This window comes from Giraffa tippelskirchi, chromosome 4, assembly GCF_054371585.1.
Source record: "Giraffa tippelskirchi isolate mGirTip1 chromosome 4, T2T-mGirTip1v1.2.pri, whole genome shotgun sequence".
Classification (NCBI taxonomy): domain Eukaryota; kingdom Metazoa; phylum Chordata; class Mammalia; order Artiodactyla; family Giraffidae; genus Giraffa; species Giraffa tippelskirchi.
This window is the reverse complement of record NC_137278.1, coordinates 10,098,645-10,115,293: the sequence shown is the minus strand read 5'-3', so window position 1 is coordinate 10,115,293 and position 16,649 is coordinate 10,098,645. Positions and strand designations below refer to the sequence as shown.

The following is a 16,649-nucleotide window of genomic DNA, read 5'->3' as shown; positions in this document are numbered from 1 at the left end:
CTTTCACAGTGACAAGCCTCACTCCTTTTTCTTGTCTCTTGAGGCAAAATCTAATTGGCAAGTGGGAAGTCTTCAAAATTTGCCTTTGCCAGCCAACAGTAGTTTCAGATTTTTATGTAAACAGTTGGTTAAAATAGACTTGAAGGGTAAAGAGAAAATATAATGAAAACGAAGGATTTTTAAAAAGTCCTTTCCCACAGAATTGAACACACCTTCCTACAATAGTAAGGAGCATAATAATTTTTTTCAAATGAATGAATTGTATTGTAGTTTTGTCAGCTCCTGGGTAAATGTGTAAGTATGATCAATTGATCAATATTTTTGATGGCCCCAAATAGCAAAAGGTTTAGCTTGAATTATATTTTTTTCAGGCTTAACTCTTTTGTGTGAAATATTCCTCTATTTCTGGCAAACTAATTAGTCTGAGTTTGTGATGCGGTAGGGATCGCTGGTATAGCCAGGGAGAAGAATTGATCCATAAGTGATCTCTATATTACCATTTGCATTGCTGGCAGGCTGCAGAAATGCCAGAGTCATAGCCTTGGGAATCATACTGGTACAGAAAAACACTGGTGATTGAGGAAATACCTTTAAATGGTTTCACTCTTCTCATTTAAATTATGTGTGTGGAAAAGAACAGCTAGGTTCTGCCCAGGAGTCTAGTACCTGTACAGACCAAGATACTAATAATGTCATTATAGCATCTAGCGGCTTTCCGTCGACCCTCTAATAAAGGTCATTAGTTGCCTGCTTTCTTGAGTGAGATGGCTTTGCAGCAAGTGCTTGGAGAAAAGTTATCAGTGCTGTATGTTAGAAGCAGGCATTCTGCCAACAGCTTTATAATGAAGGTGAAATGAAATAAAGCGATGGATTGACAGTTTATGTGTTGAAAGTGAAGGAAATGGAGGTGTGGAGAAGCATTATGGGGAATCTTTCTAGTCATATCTTCAATTTAACCATCAGGGGAAATGCTTCAAAATCTTAGATTTATGAATTTCTAGTAAGCAGTTCCCCAACATGTAAACAAATCTCAGTGGGCTGTTTTAGGAAGGCAGATTTGGGCAGTGAAGTAATCATTTTTATTCCTCTGATTTTCCAAATAGAAATGGACATATATGATAAAAATGTCAGCCACACTCTCCACGTCAGGGCCCTAACAGGATTACATGTCAGTTCTTAATGTCTCGCTCTGTTTTTCTTTGCCATGAATGGCTGCATTATTGCTCACAGGAACTTCACTGTAATATATGGTAAGAGACAAGTAGCTCTTTATGGCCAGTGATTATTCGGTTTGAATGAAACCTGTGATTTATGTCCATTTAACTGAAAAGCCTTGTAAATTCCCAGTGCTGCATTTTTCCTCAACAGAGAATGAGTCAAGCGAAAGTGACAACTAGGTTGGCGTGGAAATGTGCAGTGCATTGCCGTGTTATATTTAATATACCTGACATGAAAAACGTGCACACACCACACAGTCACCTTAAGTAGGAGTGAAAGTGACATTAGCTTGCAATATGACTGCCATATTCAGTGGATTAGACACTAACATTGGCTTCAACGGAGACTTGGAGCTGGAGTGGGACGGGCGTGGGGCTGTGGGTTGTGATAGACGACTAGATCATCTGTGACTTCCTCATAATGTCTTAAAAATTAGTTGTCTTTATAGTTGCATCTATTGATATCTACAAAATACCTTCCCTTTCATTACAAGTTTCATTCTTAGACCTAAGAAGGAGAGTGTGAAATTCAGGTGCAAATGTTATTCCAGATCGTTCTTTAGGAGGTGCTGATACAATTCCGTAAGCTTTTTTGTTGTTAATGTTGATGTCTCTTAGCTAGTCAGACCTCATACAAGGGTCTGCCTTCCCTGGACTTGGGCTTGGCTACTACTTAGCCCTATCTCTAGTCCACCTGCTTTTTGTCTGAGAGCTCTGACCTTCCTCCTCACCCCCATACTGCATCTAGTTTAGATAATGGCACCTTGAGGGATTTTTTTCAGTATCTTTCTTTACTTTGTTTCCAAATTATATTTCAGTTTTCACAACCACAAAGTAATTGTTTCAAATGAGATCTTATAACTTCAGGGCTTGTGACCTTCATTTCATTTCCAGGTCTTCTGTTTCATACTTAAACTGCTTCTTACTTAAGAATTTCAGGTGGAAAATTATTTTACCTTTTTATGTTTGGGAAGAAAAGTGGCAACATGTCTATATTAATCTCTCTTCTTTATGTGCAATTTAGGTTATGTTTCTCACAGTGTGGCTAGCTTGATTCTAAAATGAAGAAAGCATTTTAAACAGAAACAGAAAATAAAGTTGGTATTTTCTTTAATCATCTTTGTAACTTCAGACCACAATCCTGCTTCTTACTTTTAAATTGTCATTGGTTTCAAAGCAATTGAGAACTCAGGGCCTGCTAAAAATATCTGATCTGGCTTTGTTTTACACAATACTCTTGCTAAAACATTTTCCTCTGAGCTAAGACTGTGGTGTAGTAGTTGAATGAATCAAGAACCAAGTCCATCTGAGAACAAAATTATACAGATTTCATGGGCCTAAGCTTATGAATAATTTGGGATCTACTTTTACAATATGCTCATTGGGGGGGGCAATAATCAAACAACTCAAGTTTCCATAATAGATTGTTGTTTCTCAGCAAGTCTGAAAAATATACTCTTCACAAAATAAAAATGATCTGATAATTTTATCATTACTATGGATAGTGTGTGTCTTCTTTGTGGAAATATTGTCAAGTTAGATCTTAGTTATGCCTAATTCACGAGCATGTGTAGAACACATTTGAAGTAGCCGTGGTCTGAAGCTATTCTTCAGTCCTGGGTGAACAGAGGTTAGTTATGGTCTAGTAGGCTTGGTCCTTGAAATGACGGAGCCACGAAGCTTAGTTAGCGCCCTGTGTTTGTACCTCATTCTTTTAGGTCAAGCCTTCATTGTGTTACAGTGTTGTTCTGTTAGAGAGGCTACTACTGTACAATCCAGCCACCGCTGATTTCTAATCTGCTTATTTATAATTCAAAAGCTCGCCTATATATTAATGAACCCTTAATGAGCTGTTGAAAATGCCTGAATTACAGTCAGATTATTAAACTCAAACAGCCCGGTAATCATACCGTTTGAGTGGGCTTTAGGTACTTCTCACATCTGCAGCTTAGTGTTGTGAAGGGTATGCGTTTATTTGGAGAAAGCTTTGTAATAATTTTGACCCGTAATTTATTTATTGCCCTCCAAATGCAGTCGTCTATGCAGATGCTCTCTCCCATTATCTGTGGGGCAGGTGCACAGCATGTTGAAAGACAGCTAATTAGGATTTGCTGAAAGATATGCAAAAACCATGGGCTTATAACAAAGCCAAGTTCATTGTTAAACAATGTTTTACTTTGTATGATTTGTCTAAATCTTAGAAATACTGAAATGAATGTTATGGTTCTAAGTAGATTCCAAATGGGGTTGTTGTTTTAACTTTATAATGCTATGATAACCAAGGAGTCCAGATGTAAAACTTTATAAACCTCTGAAAACCACTGTCCCTGGGTATGTTTTGGATTAAAGACAACACGAATCGATTTTTAAATTATTGTTTTCCCAAGTTTCACTGTGAAGATATCAAGATCTTTTGATCATCACAGTGTTTGATTCATCTGGCTCTTGCAAATTTAGATTCATTAGATGTTTATAGGTGTGTAGAGGAATGGATGTTATGATTGGAAGCCATCATATCAGAAGGTGTGACTTTGGCAGGTTGGTAAGCTAAGTAACAGAGAGGTAGGATGAGGAATAAAATAGTAATTTGAACATAAAGTAAGAAAATAAATGGAAATATTCAAATTAAAAATAATTTTGGAAACTGTGTATTATTGCTATTTAAAAATTTGTAATCATGGCTTTGATTAATAGAGAAAAAAATCCATTCACTTTTCCAACTATAGTTACAAAAATGATTTCAGTGTTGATAAATAGCCTCAATATTGCCATACTGTGAAGTGCTCTAGTACTTTTGATCCAAAGGAGTATGAACTTTGTGTTGATTTACTTATGATTTTAGAAGAGTTATTATTCATTGCAAGGGGAGAATGTTATGCTAGCTGAAAGTACATACTTATTTTTATATGTGTCCACTGTTACTGAGTTTAAGGGTTGCTTCCTATTGGTATGGTTGTTTTACATACATATTGGGTATGTATATATAGGTGCCATACATAGGTGATTACTTTCTGTCCTTTGCATTTCTTCCTGACAGATTTCCTTCTACAATCTCCCATATAGTCTATTTCCTTGTGTATTAGTCGTTGAGCATCTTCTCTTGTTTGCTACACTGTTCAGGAAAGTGTAATAGCTTGGGGTATGTATGTTGATTTACTATTAAAGAGCCTCACCAATATCCATGGTGTATAACTACAAGGGGAAACTAGAAACCTGGAAGAAGAAGAACCTTAAAGGTAGATTAAGATCCACATATCCAGGAGAAACATCAGTAGCTATAAATATAAAAAGGAAATAACAAATAGTTGAGCAAAAATTTAATTTAAAAAGGAGAAACTTAAGGAACTCCCAAACAAATGGTACAAAAATGAAACAGAGCCCAAAATACGAGGTTGCTCAGTGAGTCCTTACTTCATGCCAAATGCACAAAACACTTGGTATGTGGAACTATAAGAATTTTGGCCTAAAATTATGTTATATGTTACTTTAACATATAACAAAGTGAAGGGAAGAAAATCAGAGATGCTAAATCAGAAATACTAATGTAGCCAATATTTAGCAGTTTCTCTTAGATCTAGAAGAAACAGCAAATACCTGTTTGTCTATTTTTAATTATCAGCAATGTGCTGATACTGATTTTTATCTTATTTAAGAGAATTATCTAACTTTTTGGTTCCCTAAATGAATTTATTGTCTTAGTATATTGTAGTTTTCAACCCTTATTTATTTACCTCAGAACAGGCAACAGATATAATTTTAAATTATTGTGAGTTAGTTTTATTACCCAGTTGAAATTATTCTGAAGTATATTTTTAAATGAAAGTGACAGCTTTAAAGTGTTTTGAGGGAGGAAATTAAAGTTGTGCGTTTGAGTTAAGACAACCAAGAGCTCTGTCATGCTGTGGGTATAATTCAGGGCATCTAGGAATGAAATCTGTTCTTAAAGAGAATTGATGGTGGTTTTAGGTTAGCATATAAAATTGCAGAGCTGGTGTTCAGTTGAGTACTTGGCAGCTTATAGATGTTACTGTCATGTAAGTTACACTAGACACAGAGTGTGCACCACTGTGGATAAACAACAACAGGCACAGACGCAAAAGACAGAATCCAAATGCAGACATGCAAGATGCCAACTTCCGTCCCCTCCTTCCCCAAGATGCCTTGTAACTAGTGTGGGGATCCTGCTTTTAAACAGATTTACAGAGGTTAATTGGGCTGGGATATTTTAGATTATGTTACACATTAATGAAAATGCTGATTTTGAGCTGTCATGACTCCAGTGCTTTTTATGCTGTGATAATTATTTTAAAACTTCTGTCTTCTGTGTTGTTGAAAACGTCTTGGCAGAAAGCCTATGTGACCTGATTAAACCTATGAATTGTCAGCTGTGATCTATAATACTCAGATGAGGTTGCTGACTGGGCATCACTTAGGAAGTTCTTGATTTAAAAGCAAAATTAGATTGAGACTACCATGCCCAGCACTGCATTGCCATGTTGATGGTATAGTTTTAATCCTGTATTTAGTGTCCTGGTTTTATAGTTTGCTGGTCATTGCTTAACAGATTCATTTAATAATATATATTTTTAAAGCATAGCTAATTACTTCATAATGTATATATTTCTCTTCTCTCCCTGAAATTACATGATGGAAAAGCCAATCTAATCCTATTTATTTTCTAACTTTTGGATATAGCTTGTGAATATATTATGGGAATTTTAAATTCTGTTCTTCCAACAGTATGGAGAAACAGAATAACTGCCTTTTGATGGGTTTGTTTTGTATCCTTGGAATTATTTTTTTCTTTGTCAAAAATCTTGAAAATTTTACCCCCTTCCCATTTTTGCTTAAATCATCTAAACCTGGGAAGATTGGGTGTTAGAATATTCTGAGAAGCTAGGGTTACCTTTTTCCAAGGATCTAATGAGAAGACATTGAGAGAGGGTGATATTATACATTTCATAGAAGTAAGAATTTTCATACTTACTGGTGCTTATTGATAAAATGCAAACAATGAAATTCTCAGCATGAATTGTAGTGCACTGATGTTATTTGATCATTTACTCAAATAAATAAAATACTCACACTATTTGTCCTGTTTTTCGCTTCTTCTCTCTCTGTCTCTCTCTCTCTTTCCTTGAAGGTCTCAGCATCAGAGGAGCCCAGGAGGAGGACCCTCCCGATCCCCAGCTAATGAGACTGGACAATATGCTTTTGGCAGAAGGGGTTTCAGGTCCTGAGAAAGGTGGGGGATCGGCGGCAGCAGCTGCAGCCGCGGCAGCCTCTGGAGGTTCTTCAGATAACTCTATTGAACACTCAGATTACAGAGCCAAATTGACCCAGATCAGACAAATCTATCACACAGAACTGGAGAAATATGAACAGGTCAGCAGCCGCCACTCTCATAGTCCTGCACAAACCCTCTATTGCTCTTCTAATAGACTGCACTAACTAATTCTGAGGGCTGCGAGGGGTAGGTGTTAATAGAAAGAGCAAAATAAATAAGGTCAATGCAGAAATCCAAGTGAAGTGTTGAATTCATGAAATGAAGTCCCTTTGAAATTTTAGAGGTGATGCTAAGCCTATTTTATCCCATCTACTTGCTTTAGTTTTACTCATTCCCCACGTTACATGCCCTTACGGCCATACCTGCAGCCATCCTTCCCCTGTAACCTCACTGCTTGGTGCTCGTCAAAACTCTGGATTATTAACATTTATGCACTGGCCTTGTTCATAGCTATTATAACAAATTTTAAGGGGAAACCTCCCCTAGCGAGCTCTGCCTGCTATGCTGTGAGCTCCAGAATCCTCCTAGGAGTTAATTCTTAAGGATTATGCCCAAATGAGGGGAGGGGGCTAACTTAACAAAGTGAGCCGGTTCTGGCCTTTCTCTCTGAGGAGATCTCCCAAGATAATTATAGGTTTCCTGGGGCAGAGAACACAAGGCATTGTGCGCTAAATTCCTGATTAGAAAGAAAGTATGGATTGAAAATGCTGTTCTCAGCAATTATATTAACCATACTTCATTGAATCTAAGATACCTTTGATTTTAAGCTGTATCATTGTGTATGATACCACCACCAAGAAAAAGTTAATTGCCCCATTGAAGTATAACATGCCATTGATAGTAAAATGCTCCCCAGAGATGCTAAAATATAGGGTAAAATAAGTAAGTCTTAGATTCAGTGAAATAAGGTAAAATGTTGGTGGTTCATTTTAAACATATTTTAGTTGTTCATTAAAGGCTAAAAACCTGCTTAGTTTGAGGAATTCTCACTGAAAGGTAATTTAAAAAATTATTGTGAAAATGTCTAAGTGTACTTTTAATAAAGAGAATATTAAGCTGAATCCTATGAAACTGTCAGGTTTTTAGGTCATAAATAGTTGTATATTGGTTATAGAGTTCACCCTAAAATAAGAAACCTCCTAGATACCCATCATCCAGATGAATAGGAAAAATTAACGTCAATCTTATTTTGTCCATCTCCCCTCGCCCCCCTCTTTTTTGGGGGGGGAGTATTTTAAAATAAGTCCTAAGCATCATATTGTTTCATCCATAAATACTTCACTGTGTAATCAGGCAATTATTAAAGTTCAAAGACCTTAGTGTGATATCCTGGTTAGTTTTAATATTGATTTTTCTTCTAAGTTCCCTGTGCTGTTTTAGTTGTATATGTTATTTTTTTCACTGCCTTCTCTAATATTCTGGATATGGTATTAATAAGCAAATGCTGGATTCTGTCCCAGAGGTGAGTGTGTTTTGAGGAATGGTAGAAAGATTTATGTAGCTTTATGTTAAAATACAATATAAATTAATATTATAAGATGTCTTTTTTTCTGAATAGGCTTTCTGGGATCTCATACTGTATCTCTAGTCTCATTTTCAGGAATAATTTTTGGTGGAAGATGTGCAAATGAGAATTTTGGAAAAATAGCCTGTGTATGTATATTAAAAAATTGAGCTTTCTGATTTGACATATGAATAATTGAGAGTAAACAAAATAAGTCATGGTTGAAAAGGTTGCCCTGAGCATTAATAGTAGAAAACGGCTCTAATTTGTAGGATAACCCTAATTGCATAACTTTATGTTAAATACATCTGTACATACTCACTAAATAAATACTACCAGTCACTTTGCATGGAAAGATCTGTAGAATTAGGGGTCAATTGGCCAGTACTTACAGCTGAGGAATTAAGGTGGCTCCTTACTATCTTCTGCCATATTCCTTCACACCAGCCTCCTTATTTTCTCCCTTTAGCCCTGTTGGAAGTTGGGTGAAACTGGCATCAGTCATTGTCATCAAGGTTTTTGTTTTGTTTCTTTTAAAAACACACATGTACACACAAGATCTTCATATACTAATCTACTGTTTGTATTTTTGTTTTAAATATCAGCCTGGGAAATAATGAATTTTAAAATTTAATCATGAATCTTATTTCTAGATAGGTTCAGTAGCCTAATAAAAACCACTGAATGTATATTTCCTGTCTCATTTTTAACACAAGAAATAATGGATATATGAAATCTATGCAGTATTGTGGACAAATAAAACAAGATGACCAGTTGACTGATTCAACAGAAATTTAGTTTACAAATTTTCTCCTGTAGGTTCTGAATTGGTTTAGAAATAACATTAGCATTTAGTTCTCTTGAGTGGTCTTTGGGGCTGGTTTTTATTGCTCTCCTGGCTGTGGTTCCTAAGTTTGTTAGGGTCAGTGAGTTGACCTAAGATAGTCTTTTCTTTTCAAACTTTTGGGATATGGGGACATTATCTGAGATAGAACTTTCAAGGATCTACTTTGGAGTTACTAAAAGAGCTGTGAAGAACTAAATGGGATGAAGGCATCAGTTCAGATGAAGGCATGATATTTCTAAAATAGATGATGGTATTATAATTTCCATTTTACAGATGAGAAAATGAAACTCAAGTAATTTGTCCAGTGTTACACATCTAGTTGGGCTTCCCTGGTGGCTCAGACAGTTAAGAGTCTGCCTACGGTGCAGGAGACCAGGGTTCGATCCCTGGGTCGGGAAGATCCCCTGGAAAAGGAAATAGCAGCCCACTCCAGTATTCTTGCCTGGAAAATCCCATGGACAGAGGAGCCTGGCAGGCTACAGTCCATGGGGCTGCAAAGGGTCGGACACGACTGAGCAACTTCACTTTCACACATCTAGTTAGTGTCAGAATCGGGTTTTGAAATCAGTTTCTGACAATATGCCTTCCTTTCCTGTTGAATTATGCTGCTACTTGTGTATATAAAAGAACAAAACTCAATGGAGTAGATTTTGAAGATCTTATTGGCTTTATTCAGTGATTCATGAATCGGTCAGCATCTCATCTAGCAAATAGAAGGAGCTATACAAAATGAAAGATGCCTGTAGGCAGACAGGAACACGACAAGGAAGTTAGACTACCAGTAAGAGAATTGGTTGTGGCAAGTTCACCTTTCTTTAGGGCATGGTAGGTTTCTATCAGGCAGATTACCTCACTCATGCTGACCCAGGAATTCCAGATTGGTTTAAGATTACATTCCTAGGAGAGGCTGAAACTGTAATTACGTAGTCTTGGTTGGGTGGCTTGGAGCATAGCATAAGTGACTCCATTTTGGGTCTCTTGTTTTTAAACAATTAGAATTTGCAAATAATTCAGATACATCCCAGTTTTTCTCTGATTTGCTCATGTTGGATTACATTTGGGATGGAATCAGAGTACAGATGGGAAAAACCCAACTATTATAATCCCTTTACGGAAATTATATTTTTCCTCCTAAAATTACATGAACATGGGTACTTGAGTGACAGAAACCTTATTAGTAAGTAGGAAGAACATATATGTTAAGGCAGAGGCTTTGTCAGAAAATTGTGTTGAGTCTTTTGCTAAAAGAAATAAACTGCATCGGAATCTCAGAGCTATTTACTCCACTGTGTTTTGCAATGAAGCTGTAATGAAAATGTATCTGAAGCCTGTTTAGATTTAGATTGCCATAAAATTAACAAACACCACCACTGCAGTAAATTAAAGTACCTTATAAACACAGCCACATTTACAAAGCTAAGCAGACTAGAGCTACAGTTAGAGCAAAATTAAATACAAGCTGCAAGGCTCAGCTTTATGTGTATGTTTTAGGAATGGTACTGTGTTTAAAATCCTGTCCTTTTTTTTACCTCCAGGAAATGTCCTTTGATCATATGTTTACATTACATAAGCTCAGATGTAATGATTCTTAGTGATAATGATCTAAATTCACTTATAAATGCTCTTGAAATATTAGACATAGAATATATATTAGAGTAAGGTTCTTGAATATTACTACCCCCTAAAAGGAAAGCCAAAATTATTTTACTTTTCTCTTGTTGATCCTGACACCCAAGAGGAATATGATAATTTTTCAAAGCTTGCAGCAATTGGGTTGTAATACTTTCATCTTGGGTGCACTGCTTTCCTCTTTAGCTGGGAGAAAAACCTGGTTGCCTCTTTGTCTTCTTGTTGATTAGCTACAAGTTTGTTTATTTTTTTTAAAGAGGAGAAAAACAAATTTTTTATTTTGTGCACACAGGATCCCTATATATTTATAAGACTCAAAGACAGCCAGGCAATAGAGGTTTATATGCCATCCCGAGCTATGGGATGGGATTAGCTACAAGTTTTGGAAAATCTTTTTACTGTACCTTTCAAATATGCTCTTATGATTAAAGGCCCAAGTATTAGAATAGGCGAATTCCTGATGAACTTGAGCCAAGCATTCTGGGACACCTGCTTTTAAGAATTGAAGGCCTTCTTGATCCTTCTACCTCTCTACCAAAGGGAAATGGATACCATTGGTTTTTGCAAATGAAACTTAACTTCGAGATTTGTTCTGGGATAAAAAGGAAAAGATATGTATCATGCCCTGTACAGTTCTCCCACTTTGCTTGTACCAGAAGAAATGCTTGTACACAAGCAATTCACTTCATAATTTACAGTTATTATAATAGAGATGACACATTGAAAGCTATCTACTATAATTATATTGAAATACATTTTTTACTGAAGGCAAAAGTGTTATAAGGGTCTCAACCCTCCCTAAGCATCTGGGAACCTGCTTTCTGAGTTCACAGATGTCTTTTGAATTTACCTCAAATCAGGTAAAATATTGGAGCCGAGTAGGTACACTCAATGTGCTCAAGACCAATTAGGGACTGTTTGGCTAATAGAGGACTCTCAGACTGCATGGGATTGTGGGGGAATGGAGAATGACTGTGCAGCCTAAACCAGTGTAAAGGCATGGCCTTGTGCTTTTTGTGGCTCTCAACAACATTGTATGTTTACATTTGATGGCAAGATCTTTGCTTGTAAAGAATTTTTTTTTGAAACAGGTTTTAAAATGCTGATGTTATTACATGTGAGATTGTGTAACCCACAAACTCCTAATCCCATTTTGCTGTTTGTTCTTAATAGCAAAAATATAGCAGGAAAGACAAAAGGATACTACGTGATGTAAACTTCATATTTCAGTTTCCCAAGCGAGCCTTTGTCATTCATTGCTCCAAGAGAAGGGTTTTACTGCTTTGTCAGCTTTCGAAGTGGATCTTTTCCTTGGCTGGAAGGAGTGTTTGAGTGTTCCCTTTTTTCCCTCCAAGTTTCTAGTCTGTTGACTATGTATCAAATGTATCTTTGACCACAATCTTGACTGATGAATGAATTGTTTTATATTTGAATACTCTCTTTTTTTCCCATTTTTTTGGAAGCAGTGTTTGTGTTTATTTGAGCAATGGGAAGGCAGAACTATGTTAGGTAATCAGAGTAGGAACTTACTTGCAGAATGACACACACAAAAATATGAATTTCATAAAATTACCATTTCCATTATCAATAATAACTGCCATTTATTAAGCATTAATTATGTTCCAGGGTCTGCAATTAGCTTAACCTGTATTTTATAGTATAATCCTTACAAACTCTCATGAGATAGGTCCACAAACCATGTGATTGCGTTAAGATGTGTTGAGGTATGATAGAATCTTAAAAAGAGTGGATGTATGTATAACTGATTCACTTTGCTGTACATCAGAAACTAACACAACATTGTAAACCAACTGTTGTTGTTTAGTCACTAAGTTGTGTCCAATTTTTTTGCTCCAATTACAAGAAGAATGATAGGTGTTTCATCTTTGCAGCTGTTTCATAGGCATATTGATCTTATTCTGGTTGGCTTAAATAAAAGGTATCTTTGAATGTTGGCTTTTATTTGGAAACAAGAAGAATTTGTTGATTTTATAAGCATTACATAAATACAAAATCTATAACATTTGACCAAAGTTACTTGCAAGGTTATAAAGATATCTAGAAAATGGATGCATGCAAATTTGAGAGTCATCAACTTTTAAAAAAGATTTATTCTTTCTTTTGAAAAGTGAATTTTTAGAATAGGGAGTATTATGATTTGTTTGCAGTCAGCCTGTCTAGATGTTTACAAAAGGCCAATTCAGTTTTTAGATCTGATCATGAACCATTTTGTTACTTCCTCTACAATAGGTGCTTGCTCACCGTCTGATTTTACATTTTTTTCTTCAACGATGGGAACTTACAGGCAAGAAAGGGGTTGAATCTTGAATTCACCATCAAAAAAAGCACCACGATGAAACAAACAAAACCCTGGAAACTAATATTGACTGTAAACCAAATATATATGGATATGGAGGAGATAGTTTTACTATCTCCTGTTATATTTAACAAATATATTTAATAAATATCATTGAAGCATTATAAAAAATCCAGATGTTTCAAATCCTCAATTATATTACTTAGTTTGGATTTTTAAAGAGAAAGGAACAAATGGCAAGGAGAAAGGCTATTATAAGAATTGATTGAAAATATTTTTTATCAGATGAAGCCTTCCAGTTTATGTTGATTTAAGTATGTTATTACAATGCCTGTTTTAAATAAAACATATATTTTGTCACATAGTAAACAAAATGCATCCAAGATAATTGTCAACAGCTGGATTAAAAGAAAAAAGAGGTTTCTGCCATTGCTTGTAAGTCAGAAAATTCAAGGAATCAAAACTCACTTCCTAAATCTCCTAGTTAACCAAGGTGTTTCTACATTTGTATTGTGGACATTGACTAGAAAATTCTTAACTGACAATTTTACTTGTAAAAATAAGGCAATGAAAAAATTTTCCAGTGTCTATTTTAATGATATAGTCTTATAGGTATGACAGAGGATATGATAAATGTTTAAAGTGAGCATCTTATGTTATAAACGGTGTTGATGCTAGTATGTGGTTTGGTGGCCCTTCAAAACAGCTCTGCAATCATTTGATCATTCTTACTGCACTTACGTGTTTAAGAAAATGTGTACCTTTTAAGGAAGAGGAGATGAGACAATACTGTGCTCTGCTCTGCAACTGGTACAAGATGATGCTGTAAATGAGGCTGTAATTTACTTTCAGTGGTAAAAAGGAAAAAAAAATCACTTTGCCTAAAGTGTATGCATCTTTCTTAAGGGTGTACCCAGATTTTAATTATCTAAATGTAAATACTTAACGAATTTTACTTAGAGTAATGAGCTAAAGTGCACACTACATAAATGAGATGTTCTAATTAATCATGTATGAACTACTGGTTTAAAGAAAAGCTATGTGAATTCTGTGAATGTTGGGCTATTGCCAAATTACTAATCAGCATTTGCATTCATAGATGACTTCACTTAATAAGTTGTGAGACATTCAGCAAATGTTTTAGGAAATTATGAGTTTTTAGATGCAGAAACTTTTTGCTTTTAACCCTTGTTTTTAACACAATGCTGTGGCTGCTTCTTAGAAACCATAGGCAGACATTCATTCTGGGAGAGATTAAAATACAGCCAGAGAAAAACTGAGAGTCAGAGAAGAACTGAAAAAAAACCTCAGGTATCACACAGGAGACTTGAATAATCTATCAAGACTTACACTCTGTCATAAACATATGTTGCCATAATGTATGAACTAGATTTGTAGGAATTAGCATTGTTACCTGTGCAGATTAGAAATACCCTGGTACAACAGTTCTCAAACTTTTTGGTTTTAGAACTTGAATTCTTAAAAATTATTGGAGATCTCCTAAGAGCTTTTGTTCAGTGGATTATATCTATCAATGTATTATAATAGAAATTAAAACTGAGAACAAATTAAAGTATGTATTAGTGTAAAAAACAGCAATGAACCATTATCTGTTTAATATAATATTTTTTTAAAACTTGCATTAAAAAAAACCACCTCAACATTTAGAAGAATGTCATTGCTTTTACATTTTTGCAAAATTTTGTCATATTGGGCTTAATAGAAGTCACCTGGATTCTTAAATGTGTTTCTGTGGTCAGTCTCCTTTCCTGTGGTTGAAGTATATGAAGAACACCTGTCCTCACACAAATATGTTATTGGAAAAGGGAGGGGTATATTGATAGCCTTTAAAAATACTTATGGATATTATTCTCTTGTATTATACCAAAACTTGGCAAGTTGTAGTATCCTAAATATTAGCTATCATGAGTCTGAAATCATACCAACTTTTTGTACTCAATTCCTTTAAAATCTATTGGTCTAGTGTACACTTTGAATGGATCTTCTGCTTATGTGTATTTTTGTAACATCATGCATTGATCATTTGAAAAATAATGGTTCACTGAATTACGTACATCTTCCAATGTTAACACCTTATATAACATCAAAATGTCATATTTATTAATATCAACACCAAATTAATCAGAAAGTCTGCTAGGAAACAATCAAGCTCAAGGTAGTAGATACAGGTTTTCCAAAATTTCACCATTGGCACAACTACTGTCAGCTATTTTCCTTGATGTGACAAGCTTGCTTGGTTCATTTTTGAGAAAATATCTACCAAATACCCAAATCAGAATAACTATAGTAATTTGTCAATTTTACTTTCAAATAAAAATGGTATTCCATGAAATAGACGACATCAACTCACAACTTAAACAATCACACGAGAGCTTTTTCTCAAGACAACCATCCTTTGATAAGCAGTTGAAGTGCTTTTGGTATGCTTCCCATTTTATCACACAGAATGTTAAAGATGTAGTCAAAGACTGAGATGTAATAAAATGAATACTTTCTCTTGCTTTATCAAGGACATTCCTAAGTGAAACTGCCTTCTGTAGGTGTGGTGGTGGGGGTTGTGTGAATGTATGGTAGTGAAGAATAAAAAAAGAACATCAAAGATTACTTAATATACAATTTACCAGAGAATTTTTCTTAGTATGTTGGTCCACAAGGTGCTATAGAGCTGTGCTGTGCAGTATGGTTGCCACTAGTCATAAAAAGCTGTTGAGTCCTTGAAATGTAGCTCATCTGGAATAAGATGTGCTTTTGTAAATGTAAAATATATACTGGATTTCAAAGTGTACAAAAAAAAAGAATGGAACGTATCTCATTAGCAGTTTTCTAAAGATACTGATTATGTGTTGAAATGTTAATATTTTTCATATATTGGGTTAAATAAACTATGCTGTTAAAATTGGGCTTCCCTAGTGGCTCAGTGGTGAAGAATCTGCCTGCAATGCAGGAGACCAGGGTTCAATCCCTGGGTTGGGAAGATCCCCTGAAGAAGGAAATGGCAACCCAGTCCAGTATTCTTGCCTGGGAAATCCCATGGACAGAGGAGTCTGGCAGGGTACAATCCATGGGGTTGCGAAAGAGTTGGACATGACTAAGCGACTATACTACCACCACGTTGTTAAAATTAATTGCACCTGATTTTTTTAAAATAAATTTATTTATTTTAGTTGGGGGCTAATTACTTTACAATATTGTAGTGGTTTTTGCCATACATTGACATAAATCAGCCATGGGTTTTTATTTTTTAATGTGGCTATTAGAAAAATTATAGTTTCATATGTGAAAACACATGTGGAAAATAGTCAATGCAATAGCAAAAACATTAAATGACCAAAAAAAATTTTTTTCATATGTGGCTCACAATATTCTTTTAGACAGCACTGCTCTAGATAAAAGAGGTTTTGCGACCAAACTGATTTGGTCAAAGTTGGATACACCGTTCTCCCTTCAATATTTATGATGATGCATGTTGGCATATTGAAAGTACTGAAGAATCCTGCCCCTCCCCCCAAAATTTTAAATTATGGTTAACCCCCCATTTCCCAAACATACTGTATTAACATTTTCTAAAACTAACTTATAAAAGTCTATATCCAAATTTGCTATTCTAATTTGCTTTTCTTCATTTTACTAATAAGAAAACTGAGGACTGGAGTTTATCAAATTATATAATTTAAACTTATATGAACATCTCTTTTGGGAAAGTACAAGAAAAAAATTATATGTATATTTCTTGGCAGGATGACCACTTACTTTCAGCTTGGTACAAGGTAGTCTATGTTGATAATATAGTGGGGAAAATCTTAAATTTACTTTTCTTTACTATGGTT

The 16,649-nt window shown here is 35.2% G+C and overlaps 1 protein-coding gene across 7 annotated transcripts in view; it reads left to right on the top strand.

Annotated features, from left to right (window-relative positions):
- Positions 1-16,649, top strand: part of PBX3 (PBX homeobox 3) — a 226,743-nt gene that overhangs the window by 163,898 nt on the left and 46,196 nt on the right. For all 7 annotated transcript variants that reach the window (XM_081588526.1, XM_081588522.1, XM_081588521.1 and 4 more), the window contains exon 3: positions 6,361-6,602. In XM_081588526.1, the coding sequence (XP_081444652.1) occupies positions 6,361-6,602 (242 nt within the window). The remainder of the gene's footprint in view (positions 1-6,360; positions 6,603-16,649) is intronic.